The 20,481-nt window shown below is 49.7% G+C and overlaps 2 protein-coding genes across 2 annotated transcripts in view; both read left to right on the top strand.

Moving 5' to 3' along the window:
• Positions 1-1,433: 1,433 nt before the first annotated feature.
• On the top strand, positions 1,434-2,607 carry LOC117049272 (BPTI/Kunitz domain-containing protein-like). The gene is made up of 3 exons (XM_033154011.1): positions 1,434-1,567; positions 1,710-1,892; positions 2,441-2,607. The coding sequence occupies exons 1-3, from the start codon at positions 1,453-1,455 to the stop codon at positions 2,605-2,607; spliced, it is 465 nt and encodes a 154-aa protein (XP_033009902.1). The 5' UTR covers positions 1,434-1,452.
• Positions 2,608-12,090: 9,483 nt separating this feature from the next.
• The window catches only part of LOC117049271 (WAP four-disulfide core domain protein 3-like), a 50,037-nt gene continuing 41,646 nt past the window's right edge, over positions 12,091-20,481 (top strand). Inside the window, exons 1-5 of the mRNA XM_033154010.1 lie at positions 12,091-12,175; positions 13,802-13,942; positions 14,833-14,991; positions 15,288-15,425; positions 15,544-15,726. Of these exons, the coding sequence (XP_033009901.1) occupies positions 12,091-12,175; positions 13,802-13,942; positions 14,833-14,991; positions 15,288-15,425; positions 15,544-15,726 (706 nt within the window). The remainder of the gene's footprint in view (positions 12,176-13,801; positions 13,943-14,832; positions 14,992-15,287; positions 15,426-15,543; positions 15,727-20,481) is intronic.

The raw sequence follows: 20,481 nt of genomic DNA, 5'->3' as shown, positions 1-20,481 counted from the left end.
TGCCTCACCTTCTGACCCAAATATGCCCTCGACCACATACATACACAAGGGGGTTTGGTGCCTTTCCGGGCTGGAAAACACAGGCAGGGATCCCCTTTGGGTGACCTGGTGGGCCACTGTGAGAACAGGATGCTGGACAAGGTGGCCCACTGGCCTGATCCAGCAGGCCCTTCTTAGCTTCTTACATTCTCCTTTCATCCCCAGACCAGCCCGGCTACTGCCCCAGCCTGAGCCCCCAGCCAGACCAGGCTACGAACTGCTCAACGACTTGCAACAATGACCAGGACTGTGGCTCAGGACTCCACTTGCCAATCCAGAAGTGCTGCAGTAATGGGTGTGGGCAGACTTGCCAGGTGGCCGAAGAAGGTATCTCTTGGGTGGGGAGAGATATGGGGACCTGATTGTGGGGGGGGGGGAGTGGAGCAGTTGAGTGCTTGTGGATGGGAGAACCAAGGTTAAATTCTGCCCAGGAAGAGATGCTGGGGCTCAAGGCCACTTGGCTGCCACTCACACAGTCTCCACTCCCTAATGCCAAGCTGTATGGTGGTGGCTGCCAGTGGGAGGAGCATAACGGGGGGAATGAACTCTGCACATGCTCAGATGTTGTTCCCTTTCAATGATTTCCTCACATGTTCCAGGAGTGAGTCCTGGCATTCCAAACACAATTAATTCCAGGGCTTTTCTTGGTGCCATGGGCCAACAAACGTGTTTCAGAAATATCCAGAGATATGCATATGAAGCTGTAAACACAGAAGTTCATTAGGAGAAAGAACATCTTCATACAGCAGCACATAGTTGAACTATGGAACTTGTTCCCACAGGAGGCGATGGCTGCCACCAACCCAGGACTCAGCTATAGAGCTGCAAATAAAACGCTTTCAGTGTGTTGTAAAGTGCATTATACAAATGTAACACTAGATGGTGAAGATGGTATCTGAAGAAGTGTGCATGCACACGAAAGCTCATACCAAGAACAAACTTAGTCTCACAGGTGCTACTGGAAGGAATTTTTTATTTTTTATTTTGTTTTAATTAGATCGTGATGATGAGCTAAGGCAAATTCCACATATTTTTCAAAACTGATTTTCAAAAAGCACTTTCACAACCTTTCTTATATGTGTCTAGATTCCACCCTAGATGGCTTTAAAGGGCAAATTCATGGAGGAGGAGAGGGTTCTCGGTGACTTCTAGCAGGATGGCTCTGTTTGCCTCCATGGTTGGAGGCAGTGATGCTTCTGAATGCCAGCTGCTGGAGGGCCTGGACTTAAGGGGGGTGAAATTGCACAGCCCATCATGGAGGGACTTAGCAGGGCCATCCACTGGCTTTCCTGGGCAAAGGTAAAGCTGGACACATGCCTCTGTCATGCAGGAAGGGCTACAGAGGGTCATCTAGTCCCACCCCCAATCTCCCCATCTTTTTTTTTTCCAGAGCACCCTGGCGTGTGCCCCAAAATGGAATTGGTGCGCACGTTTGCCCCCTGCAATGACACCTGCAGAGATGACCGAGAGTGCCCCCTCACCCAGAAGTGCTGCTTCACCGGGTGCAGCCGGGGCTGCATGGACTCAGGTACTGGCAAAACCCCTAACACCCCCCCACACACCTCTCTTCTCTGGGCAACCGGTGGAGGCAGCAGCCACAATGCCAACTTAAGTGCCCTGGAGACTGAGAACATCCCCTCATGGACCCCCATCCATTCTGCCTCCAACAGTTCGCAGTGACAGGTGCCAGTTGCCGCCCGAAGATGGACCATGCATAACACACATGACACGTTACTACTACAACCCGTCACAGAAGAAGTGCAACCAGTTCAAGTACGGTGGCTGCTGGGGCAACAGCAACACGTTTGAGACAAAGGAGGCCTGCGAGGAAGCCTGCGGAAAAATCAGCCCAGGTACTGAGAGTGGGACCCACCAGAAATTCACTTTATCGACTTTGTGGGTTGTGTTTATCGCTCACCTTCATTTCCATGGAGCTCAAGGTTGCGTGTGTCGTTCTCTCCCTTCCTCATTTAATCCCCACAACAACCCTGTGAGGTAGGCTAAGATCAGAGGAAGTGACTGGGCCAAGTCACCCAGTGAGCTTTGTCTTGTTTTGAATATGAGGTTTTTGGGGATTGGTGTGCTTTTGCAGACCTCAGAAGGAGAGCTTTGAGTGGGAGCATTTGGCAAAGGATTGAGAGGCAAGAGGGCTGCAGATATCTGAACCAGCTGCCACAAGCAGGTCCCTGAGCTGGACTGGCCAAATAGCCCAAGGCACAATTCCTCTCTGCCTGGAAAGAGAAGGCTCCGTGACTCCTTTGCCCTTTATGGAGGGGCTTTGCATTATTCCTATGGAGGAATGCATGCAGGGAACATGAAGTTGGAATTACAAACTGTTGCCACTTTCCTGCCCTAAGAAAAACCTCTCTGCTTCCTCTTTCTCTGCTTTCTGTGGCCTCAGAGGTTTGCAAGCTGCCAAAGGACTCTGGCCCATGTGAGGCTTATTCAGAATCTTACTACTACAACGCAGCCACCAGGAAGTGTGAGATATTTGTCTATGGCGGCTGCAGGGGGAATGGCAATCGATTTCGTACCATACTGGAGTGCATGATGGTCTGCGGAATTTAGGTAAGATTCATTCTCTCTCTCTCTCTCTCTCTCTCTCCTCTCCTCTCTCCTCTCTCTCTCTCTCTCTCTCTGTGTGTGTGTGTGTGTGTGTGTGTGGTGGGCAGGGGGCAGTCTGTGGAATTCCACAGGCTTCTATCACAGCTGGGCTGCTGGCACCATCCTGTCCCACGCATGGGTGAGCTTAAGGATGGTGGATCTGTCCCTTATCACCAATAGAGGGAGGGGGCCTGAGGAGCTTCAAGAGGAGCCAAGCTTGAAGCACATATGATGAGGGACATCTGGCTTGACAGCAGTACACGTGAAAAGGAAACAGGGGCCCTAGTAGACCACAAGCTTAACATGAGTCAAAAGAGTGATGCAGCAGCAGAGAAAGCTCATGCAATCCTAGGCTGCATCACCAGAACAAGTCTATTGTCCAGATCAAGGGAAGTCATAGTATTGCTCTAGCCTAGGCTCAACTGGTGTTGTGTGTCATGTTCTGGGCACCTCAGTTTCAGAAGGATGGTGACAATCTGGAAGGTGTGCAGAGCAGGGTGACCAAGATGATTGAGGGTCTGCAAACCAAGCCTTATGAGAAACGGTTGGGGGAGTTGGGAATGTTTAGCCTGGGAAAGAGGAGACTGAGAGGAAATATGATAGACATCTTCAAAAACTTAAAGGGTTGTCACATGGAGGATGAGGGTAGGACTCGAACCAATGGCTGCAACTTAGAGGAAAGGAAACTAAACATCAGGAAGAACCTTCTGAAAGTAAGAGTCATTCAACAGTGGAAGGGATTCCCGTGGCAGATGGTGAACTTTCCTTCCTTGGAGGTTTATAAGCAGAGGTTGGATGACCATCTGCCATGGATGCTTTAAATGAGATTCCTTCTTGCTGGGGTTTGGTCTAGATGACCCTTGGGGGTCCCTTTCAACTCTACAATGATTCTATGATTCTGTCATTGCTGCTGCCTGCCCTAAGGGCCAGGTGCTCAATGACTTGGCTGCCTCCCTTTGCCCCTGTGTGACTCTTTCTCTTTTCCACCCACAGGATAGTCCGCTAAGGGGGACTGAATAGGTCAGCACCATCACCTTGTCTGAGAAGACCCCAACCCCAGAACAGACACCAGTGTGTTGCCATGGCCCCCTCCTTCTATCTCTGGGGAGGCTGCTGGGATCATCTATCCCCAAATAAAACCTGAGCTTTCTTGCATGCGCTGAGTCTGGTTCTTGCATTGCATGACATCAGGTGTCAAGCGGAGCCCAGTGGGGGGGGGACATCTGTCAAAGCCCCTCAGCTGCTGGGCTAGTGAGATGTGGGCCTGGAAGGGGAGAGGATATTTGTCGAGATCAGTGGCTCCTAAATGTTTTGGGGCCACTGCCCCCTTGGTTCCATAAACTCATCCCCAGTGCCCCCTACCCTGGAAAAAGCAGCATTCAGAGTAGTGGTTTGAACCAACCTCATAAGGGAAATAATAGCACTGTGAAATTCACATCACAAAGCCGGAGCCAGGAGGGTCCTTCCACTGAACCCAGGAACCAGGTGCTTCCCACAGCCCCTCGCTGGCCAAATGCAGGTGGGAGAGCAAGGAGGGTGCACCTTCAGGCGAGGGGGTTGGCCTGTTCAAGGGGGCAGAACTCGGAAGAAGCTGCTGGGGGGCAGAAACTCAAGAATGCCCAGTTTGGCTGCTGGAGCCAAGTGACCTGAGGCAGCCCTCAGCACTGCCTAGGCCAGGGGTAGGCAACCTATGGGCCGTGGGCCAGATGCGGCCCAATCACCTTCTCAATCCGGCCCGCAGACGGTCCAGGAATCAGCATGTTTCCACATGAGTAGAACGTGTGCTATTATTTAAAATGCATCTCTGGGTTATTTGTGGGGCATAGGAATTCGTTCATTTCCCTCCCAAAAAATATAGTCCGGCGCACCACATGGTCTGAGGGACGGTGCACCAGCCCACAGCTGGAAAAGGTTGCTGACCCCTGGCCTAGGAGCTGCGCTTGGGATTGGTGAGACGGTCCAGTGGCCAGTCATCCCAGCCCTACACTGCCTGCCCTTGTGGTCCTCCCTTCCCTTCTGCACTTGGGAATCCTTTTATGCTGAGCAGGCCAGATGGGCTGGAGGAAGGATTTGGTGGGAGCAGACATCATGCCACCAGTCAGCAGATCCCAGGCCTGCCTGTCTTGTTCTGCCAGGGCAGCTGTTCCCCGGAATGGGTCTTGCCAGCTGGGAAGTGGAGGACAGTTTATTTGTTGGAACAAGCTCTTGAATCACGGGACAATGAGATGCAGAGGCTTTTGGAAAACTGTGAGGCAGCTGTTTCCCCCGACTCATGATGGGAAAGATCAATAGTTGGAAGAATGAAGGACACAACGTCATATATGGCTGGGACAATATCATGGTGGGGGGGGGGAATTACCCCACGCAGGAAAGAAAAAATGATTACAGAGTACCTCACTTGAAACTTTGTTGCTTAACATATTAACACTATTTGAAACCATAAGACTGTAGCTGTTGTATAAGGGATTGCTATCTTGAAGGGAATGTAACTGAAAACATTAAGATTTTGGAAAGCATAAAATAAAATAAAAAACAAAGAGGAACCCATCAAAAATGGCACGTGGGATAGATTGTATTTAACCCTGGTTAAACTTGCAAAAATGTATCATACGTCAGATAACAAATGTTGGAAGTGCAAAGAGAAAGAAGAACCTTTTATCATATGTGGTGGACGTGTCCACTGTCCCAAGATAAATGACTTCTGAACGAAATGAAAAAAGTTTTAAAAAACACTTTTATTAAGAAGCTAGAAGCCCTTCTATTGGGAATTATAGGGGAAGAAATTTCCAAAAAAAGATATTACATTCTTTCTGTATGCCACAACATCAGCAAGAATATTAATTGCCAAAAAATTGGAAAAATCAAGAGATGCCTACAGTAGAAGAATGGCAAATGAAGATGATGGATATTATGGAACTAGCCGATCTGACAGCGAGATTACAGGTACGTGAGCAAGGAGAGGACTCGGTGCAGGAAGACTGGAAGAAATTTAGATGTTATTTGAAAAAAAAAACATTGTTGTATTTAAATTCTAGATACCCTAGTGAAGTAGGCTTTCGGTAAGGAAATGAACTTTGTAAAATAGAAAGATAGAAAGAAATATTAGAAGGTGTTTACATATGAAATTGCCAACGAAGATTGACAATGAAATCCAGAAGAAGGAGATCAAGGGAAGTCAACTTTAAGATGTGAGAGGAATCATGATAAGAATGTATAATGTTATGTGTTAGTTTTTGTGTTTGTGTTTGTGTTTGTTTTATTGTGTGTATTTCTTTTTGAAAAATGAATAAAAAATATTTTTTTAAAAAAAATAGCACGTGATGAGGCCACTTTAACAAAATTGTATAATTCAATATATAATTGGTTTTAATAATTATATTAATTGGATAAAATTGGCATTGTTATAATGACGCTGGTATTGGAACAATACTGGAAAATCAATAAAAAATATTCGGACTGGTGGCAGCTGCAAGCATTCTTGAATGGCGCTGAATATTAAGAGCCATTCCAACCTGGGTTCAGGCCTGATGGATGACCTGTGCAGAGAGCAGGACAGGCGGGATCGTAAAAAAGTAGAGCTGGAAAGGACCCTGAGGGTCATCTATTCCAAGCCCCTGTAATGCAGAAAGGCAACCGTGCTCCTGCTTCTAGATCTCTCTTTGGCCACGTGGAACACTTCTTGGGGTCTTAGTAGATCACAAGCTTAACAGGAGTCAACAGTGTGATGCAGGAAGAGGAAAAGGCTAATGCTACTCTCAGCTGCATCAACAGAAGTGCCCTGTCCAAAGCGTTTTGGGAAATGCCTCTTTGTTGCACAAAATAAGAATGGGAAAGCGCCAGGGGGGCTCTTAACTGCAGAGCGAGCTTCCTGGCACACCTGAGCCCAGGTAGAACCAGGTGATAAGAGCTGCCACGTCCTCTGCTTGGGCCAGACTTGCAGCCTCCATCCTTGAGGTGCCATGAATCACCCTTGGGGACCATTCTTCCCTCGGGGAAGGCTGGAGGCTGAGCAAGGCGTGAAGGGAATAGTCTGGGAACCGCAAGCACTGAAGTGCAGCAGGTGTGATCCTGCCTGGGGATCTGGGTGGGAGGGGCTCTTGCAGGCTCACATTTGTATCATAAGGAAACCTTGGGGAGCAGGGGGAGCAGGGGAGGAACTGCTCCCCAGACAGCTCTCTAGGTGGAGAGTAATAGAAAGCAGGGTTCCCCGAGAATCGGTATTGAGACGTGTGCTTTTTAACTTTTTCGCAGATGAGATGAGCAGTGAGGTGGCCAAGTTTGCTGAGGATACTAGATAGTTCAGGTTACTTTAGCTGCTTTGTGGTCGTTTGTTGCAAAAGCTTCTTAGAAAGAAAAGAATGTCCACTCTGTCACACTCACTGTCCTGACCTCTGTCCCTTCTTCCTTCATCCCCTTCTTCAGGAATTCCCCAGAGAACCTGTTTTCTGAGCTATAAGTGAGCCGTGGGCTGGGCAGCAGACCAAGCCTGTCCACCATGTGGTGTGGTGGCCTTCTCCTCCTGGTGGGGCTCCTTGCTCTCTGGGGTCAACTGACACCTGCCTCCAGCCACCCTCTAGGTTAGCACTTTCTCCTCCTTCTCCCAGTGCCATGGAACCCTTTCCCTTTCACAGAAAGATTGTCTCCCCATTCGGAAAACCGCCTATTTATTTAGCTCCTACAACTTAACCAGTTCAAGATCCACAAGAGGACCACTCCTCTTGCTCCTTGACTCAGGAATCTTTGGTGAAGTAGAACCATAGGATCATAAAGTCGGAAGGGATCCCAACAGTCTACAGTTCTGTGATTCTTTTATTGTAGATGAGGGCACTGACTTGGCATGTGTTACGAAGACCTGGGTAGATGAGCTGGGAAGGGGATTGCTCTCACTCAGCTCTGTCCACCTGGGTACCCAGTAAAGCACCAAGCTAGGCTGGAGCACCGAAGAAGGAGAGAGTTAGGTGTATGGCTCCACAGATTTACCATCTTGCTCTCCAGGAAGCCTTTCCAAGTTGGGATGATCTTTGAGGGCCTGACCCACTGTTTGGCCAAAGGGATTGATTAGGGCTGGAGTCAGGGGCGTATCCAGGATCAAAACTAGGGGGGGGGTTCACAGGACCGGCACTAGGGCTTCTTGCGCCCTAGGCAAACCACCTTCTGGTCCCGTCCCCCCGCCAAAGCCTGCTTTAGCGGGAGTTGGGGGTGGTGGAGAGGCAAGCAGCAGTTTCTCCGCTGTAGCGGAGAAGCTGCTGCTCGCCCGCCCCACCGCCTGCCCCGCAAGCACCCGGCTGCCCGTGGGGGCAGGGGGAGCCCACTGGCGGGGCTGCGCGGCTCCCCCCGCTCATTGCGCTCGAAGACGGGGCTGGGTGGCTGGCTCGCAGCCCGCAAGCGCCCACCCGCCCACCCACCCATGGGGGCAGGTTGGGGAGGGGGCGCCCGGTATGCCGGCGGGCTCGCAGGGGCGCCTATGGGGGCCGGCGCCCTGGCGCGCCGCGCCACCAGCCCCAATGGATGAGACGGGCCTGGCTAGCCCGTCCCGCCCATTTAGGCCTAGTTTGCCTAAATGGATGCGCCGGCCCTGGTCGTCCAGGTCATTTCAGCATGGAAAGGCGAATGAAACCAACATTTTAGGAAAATTATATATAATTATAGCAGTGCTTTATTACAGTAGTTATTACAATTATTTGCTAGAATTTTTTTAAATTTTTTTATTCTAGTTACATGTCTTATACCAGGGGTGGCCAACTCCCAAGAGACTATGATCTACTTTCAGAATTAAAATGTGGCAGTGATTTTAAAATGGGGAGTGCCTGGAGGCAGCTCCCCATTTCTGCGATCTTTTGCATTTTGATAGAAGGGGCACACCTAGGACTCAGAGCAGAGTCATCGCCTGCCTAGTAATGGGGTGCTGGCTTGGAGATGTTCCTCTCCAGTCACTCAGATTCTCCAGCCTTTCCCAACCAATCCATTCCTTTCTTCTTTCTGTTCATTCTGGGTGGAGCTGAAAGATTCCCAAATGTGCTGTCAGTTCCTTCTGCATGGGATATAAAGCCTCCTGGGTGCAGGCCGGGGACTCAGACCTGCTTCGCCATGAAGTCCATCATCCTCTGCCTGGTCGTGCTCCTTGCATCCTGGGGTGAGCTGGCTCCTGTCATCGGTCCGATGCCTCTAGGTGAGTGTCTCCTTGGACTCCCTGGTTCCAATCCCAGTCTTGCTAAACCCCCATTGGGAAACAGCTTCTGGGCTGCAATTTCCATCAGCATCTGCAACCTAGGGCTGTGCTGCCTGAGGCTGATGGGAGGTGGAGTCTCGTGGGCACCAAGTTGAGAAACCCCTTATGGGTAGCTGAAAGAGTCCTGATATGAACTGAACTGGCATTGTTTTGTGTCCTCCTTTCCCGAAGTCATCATGAGGGATCCTTCGGCCAGGTTTCTCCCACTCCTTTCTAGCAGGTCAGATAACATCTTCCGTTTCTCCCTCTCCTGGGAGGAGGCACCGCTCACTCCCTGCTCTTGCGTGAAGGAGTCCTGGCAGGCGGGTGTCGGATCTGGCCCTGGGACTTTCCTCCATGCGTGACACATCATGGCTGAAGTTTGGATGTGCTTGCTAGAGGGAGGCGTCCCCACCCACCCCAGGCTGAATCAGCACCCAGCCTCCCTCTGCTCCTATGACACACCTGGTGGGATGCCGAGAGAGGGAGGGAAGACCTCACCTGGTGGGCTCTTGCCCCCGGTGCCAAGCGGGGCTCCCTACGTACGTTGGCAGCCTTTATTGTGGGGCTTCAGTTACCTGGCTAGGGTTGTCCCTTTTTATTGTTGTTGCTGCTGCATTTTGATCTGTTTCTTTGTATCTGAATTTGTACTGGTTGTTTGTTTGTTTGATAAAACATATCCCAGTGGTTTACAGCTATATAAAGACATAAGACCAGGCAATAAAATAATTAAAAGTTGAAAATTTGAGAAAGAAAGAAAGAAAGAAAGAGGGAGGGAGGGAGGGAGGGAGGGAGGGAGGGAAGGAAGGAAGGAAGGAAGGAAGGAAGGAAGGAAGGAAGGGAAAGAAAGAAAGAAAGAAAGAAAGAGAGAAAGAGAGAAAGAAAGAGAGAAAGAAAGAGAGAAAGAAAGAGAGAAAGAGAGAAAGAAAGAAAGAGAGAAAGAAAGAAAGAGAGAAAGAGAGAGAGAAAGCGAGAGAGAAAGAAAGAGAGAAAGAAAGAGAGAAAGAAAGAGAGAAAAAGAAAGAAAGAGAGAAAAAGAAAGAAAGAAAGAAAGAAAGAAAAGAAAAGAAAGAAAGAAAGAAAGAAAGAAAGAAAGAAAGAAAGAAAGAAAGAAAGAAAGAAAGAAAAAGACAGAAAACATCAGCAGACCATCATGGGGGAATATATTCTTTTTTTAGAAAAAAATAATTTTTATTCATTTTCAATCAAAAACCTTCCAATTAATGACAAATCAGTTCCAATCACACCAAATCATAATACAAACAATATCGTCAATTGAACATTCCAACCTAAAAAAAATTCTGAAGGGGGCTTCCCATGTTCTGGATTTCGAGAGATAATGTCCTTGATTGGTTTTCTGCTTTTCTTCCTTGTTGTTTTCTACTTTTACAATACCGATCTGACTGTCCTTATCTTCTCCATCAGCCACTGGTGTATGACTCACCATCTTATTTAACAAAGTCCATATATCTGTTAACCGGGCAAAAGGCAAAAATTTTATTCCATGTTGTTTTCCATTAGTTATTTTTAAGACACAGTCCTCTGGGTAGCCCCTCCTTTCACTCCACCATTGTTGGTTTTTTGCTCCAAATACTCTTCCAAAATTCCTTCAGTTGATAAAATTTATGATGTAGCATTCTTTCAGATCTGTCTTAACGATATATGTTTCAAATATATATCTCCCATGACAAACAATGTGGTGGGGTATACTTCATAGTCAGTAATTAGGTGAAAGTTGTTTTTAGTTCCTTTAAGATCTGCGCCAACTCTCCTGGGCCCTAGGAGAGACAGCAGCAGGAACCCAAAATTCACCATCACTTTCTCCTTGACCCAAATATGAAAATAATCCATACAAACAAATGCAACTTGGTGTGAAGTACCCTAGGGGAATATATTCTCAATTGCCTGTACAGGCCTGGAAGAATAGAACAGTTTTCAGCAGGTGTTTAGTTGTTGGCACAGAAGGCCCATGCTGAGTCTCCAGTGGCAGGGAGTTCCACAGGAGTGGGCCAATGACAACTTGGTTGTTGTCAAAGAAGCCTCAGAAGCCCAAGAAATGACCAAAGATGCTCCTGCAGGTGATCTCAGCGATTGAGCTGCAATATCAGGGTTCAGGTGATCCCTGAGGGATCCTGGACCCAAGTTGTTCAGGGCTTTGCTGGTTCAGTAGGTGGCACCTTCATGGCTCAGCTTCCAGAGTTGGTTGAAGAAGCAACACTTTTACCTGGCCTTTTGACGCTTGAGATGTATGTTTTAGGACCCACCTTGTTTTTATGATTGTAAGTTGTTTTAGACGGTTTATAAGACTGTGCTTTAATTTTTCAACCTGTAATTAATAAACAGGTGATTAATAAACAACAACAACAATTATAACTATTCTGTGATGGCAAAGTCTGGCTCCTCTGAGATCAAATAAACTACGCTACAGGTGTAAAGCAAAGACATCACCTTGCCGACAAAGGTCCGTATAGTTAAAGCTATGGTTTTCCCAATAGTAATGTACGGAAGTGAGAGCTGGACCATAAAGAAGGCTGATCGCCGAAGAATTGATGCTTTTGAATTCTGGTGCTGGAGGAGACTCTTGAGAGTCCCATGGACTGCAAGAATGATCAAACCGATCCATTCTGAAGGAAATCAGCCCTGTGTGCTCACTGGAAGGACAGATCCTGAAGCTGAGGCTCCAATACTTTGGCCACCTCATGAGAAGAGAAGACTCCCTGGAAAAGTCTCTGATGTTGGGAAAGATGGAGGGCACAAGGAGAAGGGGACAACAGAGGATGAGATGGTTGGACAGTGTTCTCGAAGCTACTAACATGAGTTTGGCCAAACTGCAGGAGGCAGTGGAGGATAGGCGTGCCTGGCGTGCTCTGGTCCATGGGGTCACGAAGAGTCGGACACGACTGAACGACTGAACAACAACAACAACACAAGTGCAAGGGTGGGTGGAAATGTTAGCTCTGTGCAGAGAACTGGAGAGGGCAAGTTTGGGGGTATGTAGGATCCTCGGCTTGTCATTTCTAGCCATCCTCCTCGCTCAGAAACCTTTGTGGACAGGTTGCCACAACCTTTCAGCCGTTGGGACTGTTTGTTACAAAACCTGTTGGGGGAGGGAAGAGTTTCCTCTCTGTCCTGCTCACCACTTTCACCATCTTCCTGAGCTTGCTGTGATTCTGCAATTCTGGGCAATATAAGGGAGCAGCCTGGTTGGGCAGTGGACTCTCCACTTAGCCTGAGATACCATGAAGTCTGGTGCTCTTGTGATCCTTGTGGGGCTCCTCACCCTCTGGGCTGAGCTGACACCCACCTCTGGTCAGAAGCTTCCAGGTAAGGGATCCTTTCTCCTCTCTCCTTACAGGCCCATGCGTCAAAACATTTCCCTTGGAATCATTGGTTGCTGAGAGAAGTGCAGCCATGCAAATGCTTCAGGAAGCTGGGGGAGCTCAGGGGAACAGCATTTGAGTTGCATGCATTCTGCCACTCTGCTGTGCCACTGGACTCCTCCACCCAGCCTCCCTCTTGCCCAGGCATTCCAGAGACCCTTGTAGGATTTGCTCCCCCTCCCGGCAATGAAGCTTTGTCAGGGCTTCTGTGAATAAATGTGTTGTGGGTGGGTGTATGTATGCCAACGCACATTAGGGGTGTGTGTGTGCCAGACTGGGTTTGGCTCTTTCTTGTGGAGTGTTCCTTCAGCCTCCTCTCCTCTCCCCTCTCCTTGGGAGTCCTCTGGGCATCTGGTGCCGCTGCCCCTGGTCTCTGAGCTGCCCCTCCTGCCCTAAAGAGAGGTGCCTCCCCACACTGCCCCACAGGGGCCAGGGAAGAGGATACACCCAGCCTTAGTGGCCCAACGGAGACTGAGTGAAGGGGAACGTGAGGCCAGCAGCGCCTTACCTTGGCAGGCAGCAGCAGCAGCAGTGGGCACTCAGCTCCCAGGCAGGCCTTGCCCACAGCAACCAGAAGAAAGGCCAGTGTGATGCCTGCCTGCCTGCCTGCCCGGCCTGCCACTTGTCTGCCCATTCCCAAAAGCAAGGGCAGGAGGACTCCCTGGCTGGGCTCCCTTGCCCACTTGCTTTCTCCAAGGCCGCCTCAGTTCCTGGCAACCAGCACCCCCTGGCCAGCCCCAGAGAGGCGCCATTCGCCTGGGGATCTTGTAGCAAGGGCTGCTGCAACAAACAGCTGTGCAAGCCTATGGGAGGTGGAGACGCAAGAGGGAGGGAAGGAAAGAGGGACAGAGGCCAGTGTTGCCCCCAACACCCCTGACCATCATACAAGGCACCCCAGGGTGCCACAACACACTGCCCTGTGCAAATGATACAGCTCTCCTGTTCAGATATTCAAAGGACAGGAAACCGGAATCTCCTTATTTTTGTCGTTGTAAGTTGTTTCAAACTGCTTTTAAGGTTTTGTTTTAAGGTTGTAATGTTCCCTGGGACCTTAGGGTGAAGAGCAGGTAACTAATGATACGGGGACAAGGGGTTCCCAATCCACATTAGAAGAGGCATAGGGCGGCCCCATATACATTGCCTCTGAAATGCCAGCCCTTTTCTGACACCCCCTCCCAGCTGCGGACAAGAGCAGAACCCCTTGGGGACTTGAGGGGTGCAGATTTGGTGCCACCTGCTGGTCTTCTGTGGGAGGGCGGGAGGAATGCTTGCCTTTGCAGCCCAGTCCCACTTTCAGGCAAGCTGCACGAGAGACTTAAGGACACACCGTGTACCGAGAAGCAAGCCCCACCCGTCTCCCAGGACACGATGAAGATAGGAACAGGATGCTGGCATAGAGGGGACAATAGCAGGATCCTGAAAGCTGTTCTTACATTCTTTCTTTCTCTAAGCGGCAGAAGCTTTCAATTTTCACAGTGGAGAGGAGTTGAAATGCCTTCTTTTCCAGCACCAATGAAGGGCTTATTAATCCATTTCTCTCTCTCCCTCTTTCTCTCTTTCCCCATCACAGTGAAGTCTGGCACCTGTCCTGCTCTGATCCAGAACAACGACACCGAGTGCGGCCAGTTCTGCTCCACGGACAACAGCTGCCCAGGGAGCGAGCGCTGCTGCCAGACCGGCTGTGGGCAACAGTGCATGCTCCCACTTGAGGGTAAGCAGAGGGGCAACATCTCCTCTTTTTTTGGAGAGAAATGAAGTCAGCATCCTCCCATCTGCCTCACCTTCTGACCCAAATGTGCTCTTGATCATCCACTCATGCAAACAGGGTTTTGGTTCATATCCTGCCTGGATCCATGTGGGCTATAATAACCCTGTAGTTCAGAGCCAGGCAAGAGGCATTGCAGTTCAGCATCCTACCTGCCTTGGTGTGGCTTGCCAGCACATGGCAACTGACCTCCACCTGGCGCACCGCCAGCAGGGTCCAACCAACAGGTGGGAGGCAGGCTGTGCACAGCCTCAGTCCGGAGACCCACCTGCTCCCAGGTGTGGATGCAAGTCAGATCAGGGGGACCCCCATTCATTCCAGGCAAAGAGGAACTGGATCCTTTCCATGCAAGTATTAATGTGGGTTGCTTTTTTAAATGAAGACAGATTTATTCATCTATTAAATGTCTATACAGCCCTTCATCCGAAGATCACAGGGTGGTTCAGAAAGGTTGACAAAGACCCAAAAACATGCATAAATTCAAAGCTGAACTATCTCAGTTGTGTAAGACTGAAGAAAACACTCGATTCCATGACCTACAAATTAAATAATTAGTTTGTCTTCTTGCTTAATTTGTGCAGCCAGATAGCTGTCGGTCCTAGAAAAGATTTCAGCTGAATAAAATACGCCTAATATCAGAAAATGATGGAAATGCACTCAGTGTTGGCTTGCGGCCCCATAAATGCTTCATGGCAAACACAGGAGGGGAGATGGTGTCCTTGTGCTCAGATCCTGCTTGCAGGTTTCCCTTTGGGTCATCTGCCTGGCCACGGTGAGAACAGGATGCTGGACCAGATGGGCCTTCTGAGGTTCTTAGGTTCTCCTTTCATCCCCAGTCTACCCTGGATACTGCCCCAGGCTGAGCCCCCAGCCAGGCCAGTTTGCGAACTGCTCAGCGATTTGCAACAATGACCAGGACTGTGCCTCAGGCTACTTACCACGCAAGAAGTGCTGCAGCAATCGGTGCGGGAAGACTTGCCAGGTGGCTGAAGAAGGTATCTCTTGGGTGGGGAGAGATATGGGGACCGGATGGGGAGGGTTCTGCCAAGCAAGAGGTGCTGGGGCTCACTCAAACAGTCCCCTCCCCCTCATGCCAAGCTGTGTTGTGGTGGTGGTGGCTGCCAGTGGTATGAGCATAGGAAGGGAAATGAACTCTGCTCATGCTCAGAAGTATCTTTCCCCTCTCTGATATCTTCACATGTTCCAGAGTGAGTCCTGGCATTCAAAACACAATTCCAGGACTGATCTCACTACTGACTGCTGTCCCCTCCTCCCCATCTCCTTTTTCCAGAGCACCCTGGCGTGTGTCCCAAAAGGGATCTAGTAAACACCTTTGTCCCTTGCAATGACACCTGCAGAGACGACCGAGAGTGTCCCCTCACCCAGAAGTGCTGCTTCACCGGGTGCAGCCTGGGCTGCCTGGACTCAGGTACTGGCAAAGGCCCTGCCCCTTTTGCCCCCTCCCCACCTCTCTTCTCTGGGCACTTAAGTGCCCTGGAGACTGAGAACATCCCCTCTTGGACCTCCGTCCGTTCTGCCTCCAACAGTTCGCAGTGACAGATGCCAGCTGCCACCCAAAACTGGACCATGTTTAGCAGCCTTCCAACGATACTACTACAACCCAGAGGAGAAGAAGTGCGTCCTGTTCACCTATGGTGGTTGCCAGGGTAACAGCAACAACTTCGAGACAAAAGAGGCATGCGAGGCAGCCTGCGGGAAAATCAGCCCAGGTACCAAGTTGGGGACCCACCAGAAATTCATATTCATGGCTTCCTTGATTGTGTTTATAGATCCCCTTGTCCTCCAAGGACCTCAACTTCCCCTTCCTCATTTAACCCCAACAACCACCCTGCCAGGTAGGCTAAGCTCAGAGGAAGCCCCTGGCCCAAGGTCACCCAGTGAGCTTCATGGCTGAGTGGGGATTTGAACCCGCATCTCTCTCAGGTCCTAGTTCAACACTCTGACCAGCAGGCAATGCAGGAGAGCCCCTCTGGAAAGTCAGGTAATTCCATCCAATCAGAAAAGTAGAAGAAGCTGGTCAGAAGGGATCCAGAGTTCTGGGAGGATTGGGTACACTGCTCTGTTCTTGACTTCATGTTTCATATTATTGAGGGATGGAGCGGTTGGGATTTCTTAGCTGTGCTCTCCTTCGTGGTCAGAGGATGGACGTGGCTGTTAGAAGCCACAGGAAGGGAGAAGGCTGCCCTTGTGCTTGCTGATTTCCCAAAAGCATCTGGCTGGTCCCTGTTAGAAGAGGATGCTGGACCAGATGGGCCATTGGCCTGATCCAGGAGCCTCACCTTATGCTCTTCTTAATATTATTACTTTGTGCCATAATTTTTGTATGGACATTTGTGATTGTAGCAATTTGAAATTTCAAGATAAGAGATGGTGTTTGAAATAGGACACTAAAGCTTTGGATTCAAAGGCCAGCGGTGGGGAGCCTTGTAAGAATGAAGGTGGCCTTAGAAATTCTGGCATCCCAGTTTCAAAGTCCTTCTCTGGGAAGAGGAAATGACAGTTTGGCAGCTGCGGTGTACTTGACACATTGCCATCAGGATTCAGTCCTTGCAAATCCCCAGAATAAGGAGGATTCATGTATTAGCTCCATGTTTGGTGATAAACAACCTTTAGGGTGACTCCTAGCCTGTGACCACATATCCATTTGATGATTTGCTTCATTTTGTTTTAAATATGAGGTTTAGGGGGACCGGTGTGTTTTTGTTGATCTTGGAAGGAGGGTTTGGGGTGGGAGCATTTGGCGAAGTGTTGAGAGGCAAGAGGGCGGCAAAGATTTGAACCAGCAGCCACAAGCAGGTCCCCAAATTCAGTCCTGAGCTGGACTGGCCCAAATAGCCCAGGCGCAATTCCTCTCTGCCTGGAAGGAGAAGGGTCTGTGATTCCTTCCCCCTAGCACGGGGAGGGGGGGGGGCTTTGATATTATTCCTATGGAGGAATGTATGCAGGGAACACAAAGTTGGAATTAAAAACTCTGGAAACATATCTGGATTTTACGCTTCCCTCCCTAAGAAATACCTTCCTGCTTTCTCTTTCACTCCCTTCTGTGGCCTCAGAGGTTTGCAAGCTGCCAAAGGACCCTGGCCCATGTGAGGGTTTTTCACAACTTTACTACTACAACTCAGCCACCAGGAAGTGTGAGATATTCGTCTATGGGCTCTGTGGGGGGAATGGCAATCGGTTTCCCACCAAACTGGAGTGCATGATGGTCTGTGGGCGAACAGGTAAGACTCTTGTCTCTCTGTGTGTCTGTGCCTCTCTGTCTCTCTGTCTATCTCTGTCTCTAAATATTTATAAGTGTGCATGTGGAGGGCAGGGGGCAGACTGTGGAGGTCCACAGGGTTCTCTCTCGGCCGCCCTGCTGGCATCATCCTGCCCTACCCATGGGGGAGTTGACCAATGGCTTCAAGTTACAAGAAAGGAGATTCTGACTTCTGGCAGTGAGAGCTTTTCGACAGCGAAATGGTCTTCCTTGGGAGGTGGTGGAATCTCCTTCCTTGGAGGTTTATAAGCAGAGTTTGGCTGGCTTTCCATCAGGAAAGTGATTCCTGCATTGCTGGGGGTTGGCCTAGATGACCCTTGGGGGTCCCTTTCAACTCTACAATGATTCTATGATTCTGTCAATGCTGCTGCCTGCCCTAAGGGCCAGGTGCGCAATGACTTGGCTGCCTCCCTTTGCCCTTGTGTGACTCTTTCTCTTTTCCACCCACAGGAAAGTCCGCTAAGGGGGACTGAATAGGTCAGCACCATCGCCTTATCTGAGTAGACCCCAACCCCAGAACAGACACCAGTGTGTTGCCATGCCCCCCTCCTTCTATCTCTGGGGATCATCTATCCCCAAATAAAACCTGAGCTTTCTTGCATGCGCTGAGTCTGGTTCTTGCATTGCATGACATCAGGTGTCAAGCGGAGCCCCGTGGGGCGGGCATCTCTTAAAGCCCCTCAGCTGCTGGGCTAGTGAGATGTGGGCCTGGAAGGGGGGAGGATATTTGTCGAGATCAGTGGCTCCCAAATGTTTTGGGGCCACTGCCCCCTTGGTTCCATAAACTCATCCCCCTACCCTGGAAAAAGCAGCATTCAGAGTAGTGGTTTGAACCAACCCCATAAGGGAAATAATAACACTGTGAAATTCACATCACAAAGCCGGAGCCAGGAGGGTCGTTCCACTGAACCCAGGAACCAGGTGCTTCCCACAGCCCCTCGCTGGCCAAATGCAGGTGGGAGAGCAAGGAGGGTGCACCTTCAGGCGAGGGGGCTGGCCTGTTCAAGGGGGCAGAACTCGGAAGAAGCTGCTGGGGGGCAGAAACTCAAGAAGGCGCTGGTTCTCATCCTGCATGACCGAAGGCATCAAGAGGAGCCTCGCTTCTGCTGCTGCCCCAGTGCAGGGAAAGCATTTCCTAAACCCCTTGACCTGCTGTGCTGGTGAGATTTGGGAAGAGGATAATCAGTGGTTCCCAAACTTTTTGGGGCCACTACCCCCTTGGTTCCATAAACTCACCCCCAGCAGTTTCCCCTTACAGTGCCATATGAAAAAGAGTATTCAGAGTAGTCGTTTGAAGCAACCCGCTAAGGGGGATAATAGCACTGAAATTCAAACAGTAACAAGTGTAGCAGGGAGTTCCCCAGGCTCGAGTTGGATCATCCAAGAAAAGCCTTTATTGAAACCAAACAGCGGCCAGGAGGCCTGATCCTTATTGTTGCAACAAAACCTCAAACCACAATGTAAAGGAAGCAGAGAGAAGCCCCGAAGAATGGGCGCTCCTGCTTTTAAAAGTTTCTCCAAGTTGCCCACAACACCTTGTTGGAAACATCACACATATGTCATAAACATGTCATGGAATAGGAGTGACATCTGTGCAGAAACCTGACACCCTGTCACTCAAAATACCCGGCATTCTTGTTCCTAAGTAAAACAAAAGGGAGTATTTACATTTCCCTGCTCCCCAGGTCGAGTCAAGTCCACCCCTTTTGTCTGGGCCGGGACCCCAATCCACTGGGGGGGGGGTGAACATTGTTTTCCGAATGGTTCTTAGTCTGGTACTCTGGAGGCAGGATGCTGAGACTTGTCACCTAGGCTTGTTTCAGGGATTGTGGCAGACCTAGGCCCATCTCTAGCCCCTCCTCTGACAGCTATCTTTCCCCTGAGTAAAACAACGTGGGAATTGTGAACATCCATCACAGGAGTGATTTTGTATGAATTTCTAAAGATATACACAAAATGCCCAGAGGGGGCAGCATTCTTCTCCAAGAATTCTCAAAGTTGGTAGACAAAGGCTCTGAGATTACATCCACAAGCTCCTTTAGCACCCTTAGATGCAGCTCATCAGGCCCTGGAGATTTGAATTCATTTAAAGTAGCTAAGTGTTCCCTCAACACCTCTTTTCCTATCCTGGCCTGCAGCCGCCTCCTTCCATCATTTATTCTGTTATCACCAGATTTGGCATCAGGGTTGCAGAATCACTGCAGGCTCAGGAAGATGGCGAAAGTGCTGAGCAGGACAGAGTGGCACCTCTCCCCACCCCCTGCTGCCCACAAGGTTTTGTAATGTAATGGAAAAATCCCAGGTGTGGAACTGCCCAGCCACCTGGCCCTTAGGGATAGGCCCACTGGTTTCTGCGGAGTTAAATAAAAGAAGTCCAGCCACTGGAGCAAGGACAAGACAGGGTTTATTGCGCAATACGTTACAGTCAAACTGCACACCCAGAACAGTGTTACAAGAACTTTTAAAACTCCTATCATATCCCAGAATACAGTTTGGAAACATCATCACTACATCATCACTACCTCACAAAAGGGAAGGGTTATACATGATTTACATATAGGAAAAACAGGAAAGACAAGATTAGCATATGGGGGAAACAGAGCAATATCAGGGAGATAGCCCTGAGAAGTGTGAATGGGTGTTAAGTATTGGCAAGGATACCTTGAGCACTTATCTGGGAGAGAACAATGGGATTCTGGTTGAGGGATATTAGCCTGAAGCACCCAGAGATTACCTGCTGAGGCATTTCCCTGTGTACGTGGTCTTTCGCCTACTGGATCATGGCAGAGAGATGGGTCCCCTTAAGGGCATCACTCCATACCCCAAATGAGTTTACTCAGGAGGAGACTTTGCTTAGGTGACCCCCCCCCCCATAATTTCCATAACAGTAACAAACCATCCCGACAGCTGCACAGATGTAGATAACATTTCCACAGAAGTTGGATTGCTTGAAATGACACCACCCTCCCCAAGGATGAAGGGGCGTCTTGGCTTAGATCCTGCAAGCCAGGATGCCCTTCCATGGGGTTCTCAGCAGAAAGAAAAGATGGTGGCGTTCCGGTTGGAGAGACCCTCCTTCCTCCACAAAGCCCCTTTCCGGGTCTTCCTCTCTGGGGTCTGTGAGACTCAGACCTGCCTGGAGCAAGGCATATTTTACTTGCCAGTGGAAGATGCTCCTCCATTCCAAAGGAGTGGGCCAAGGGAA

The sequence above is a fragment of the Lacerta agilis genome, chromosome 6 (genome assembly GCF_009819535.1).
Source record: "Lacerta agilis isolate rLacAgi1 chromosome 6, rLacAgi1.pri, whole genome shotgun sequence".
NCBI lineage: Eukaryota > Metazoa > Chordata > Lepidosauria > Squamata > Lacertidae > Lacerta > Lacerta agilis.
The sequence above is the reverse complement of the archived record's forward strand: the minus strand, read 5'-3'. Positions and strand labels throughout refer to the sequence as shown.

Excerpts from the sequence above, each read along its gene's own strand:
- LOC117049272 (XM_033154011.1), top strand. The coding sequence starts at position 1,453 with ATGGAATTGGTGCGCACGTTTGCCCCCTGCAATGACACCTGCAGAGAT. Across the intron at positions 1,568-1,709 it reads CCGGGGCTGCATGGACTCAG|TTCGCAGTGACAGGTGCCAG; the intron begins GTACTGGCAAAA and ends TGCCTCCAACAG. Across the intron at positions 1,893-2,440 it reads CTGCGGAAAAATCAGCCCAG|AGGTTTGCAAGCTGCCAAAG; the intron begins GTACTGAGAGTG and ends CTGTGGCCTCAG.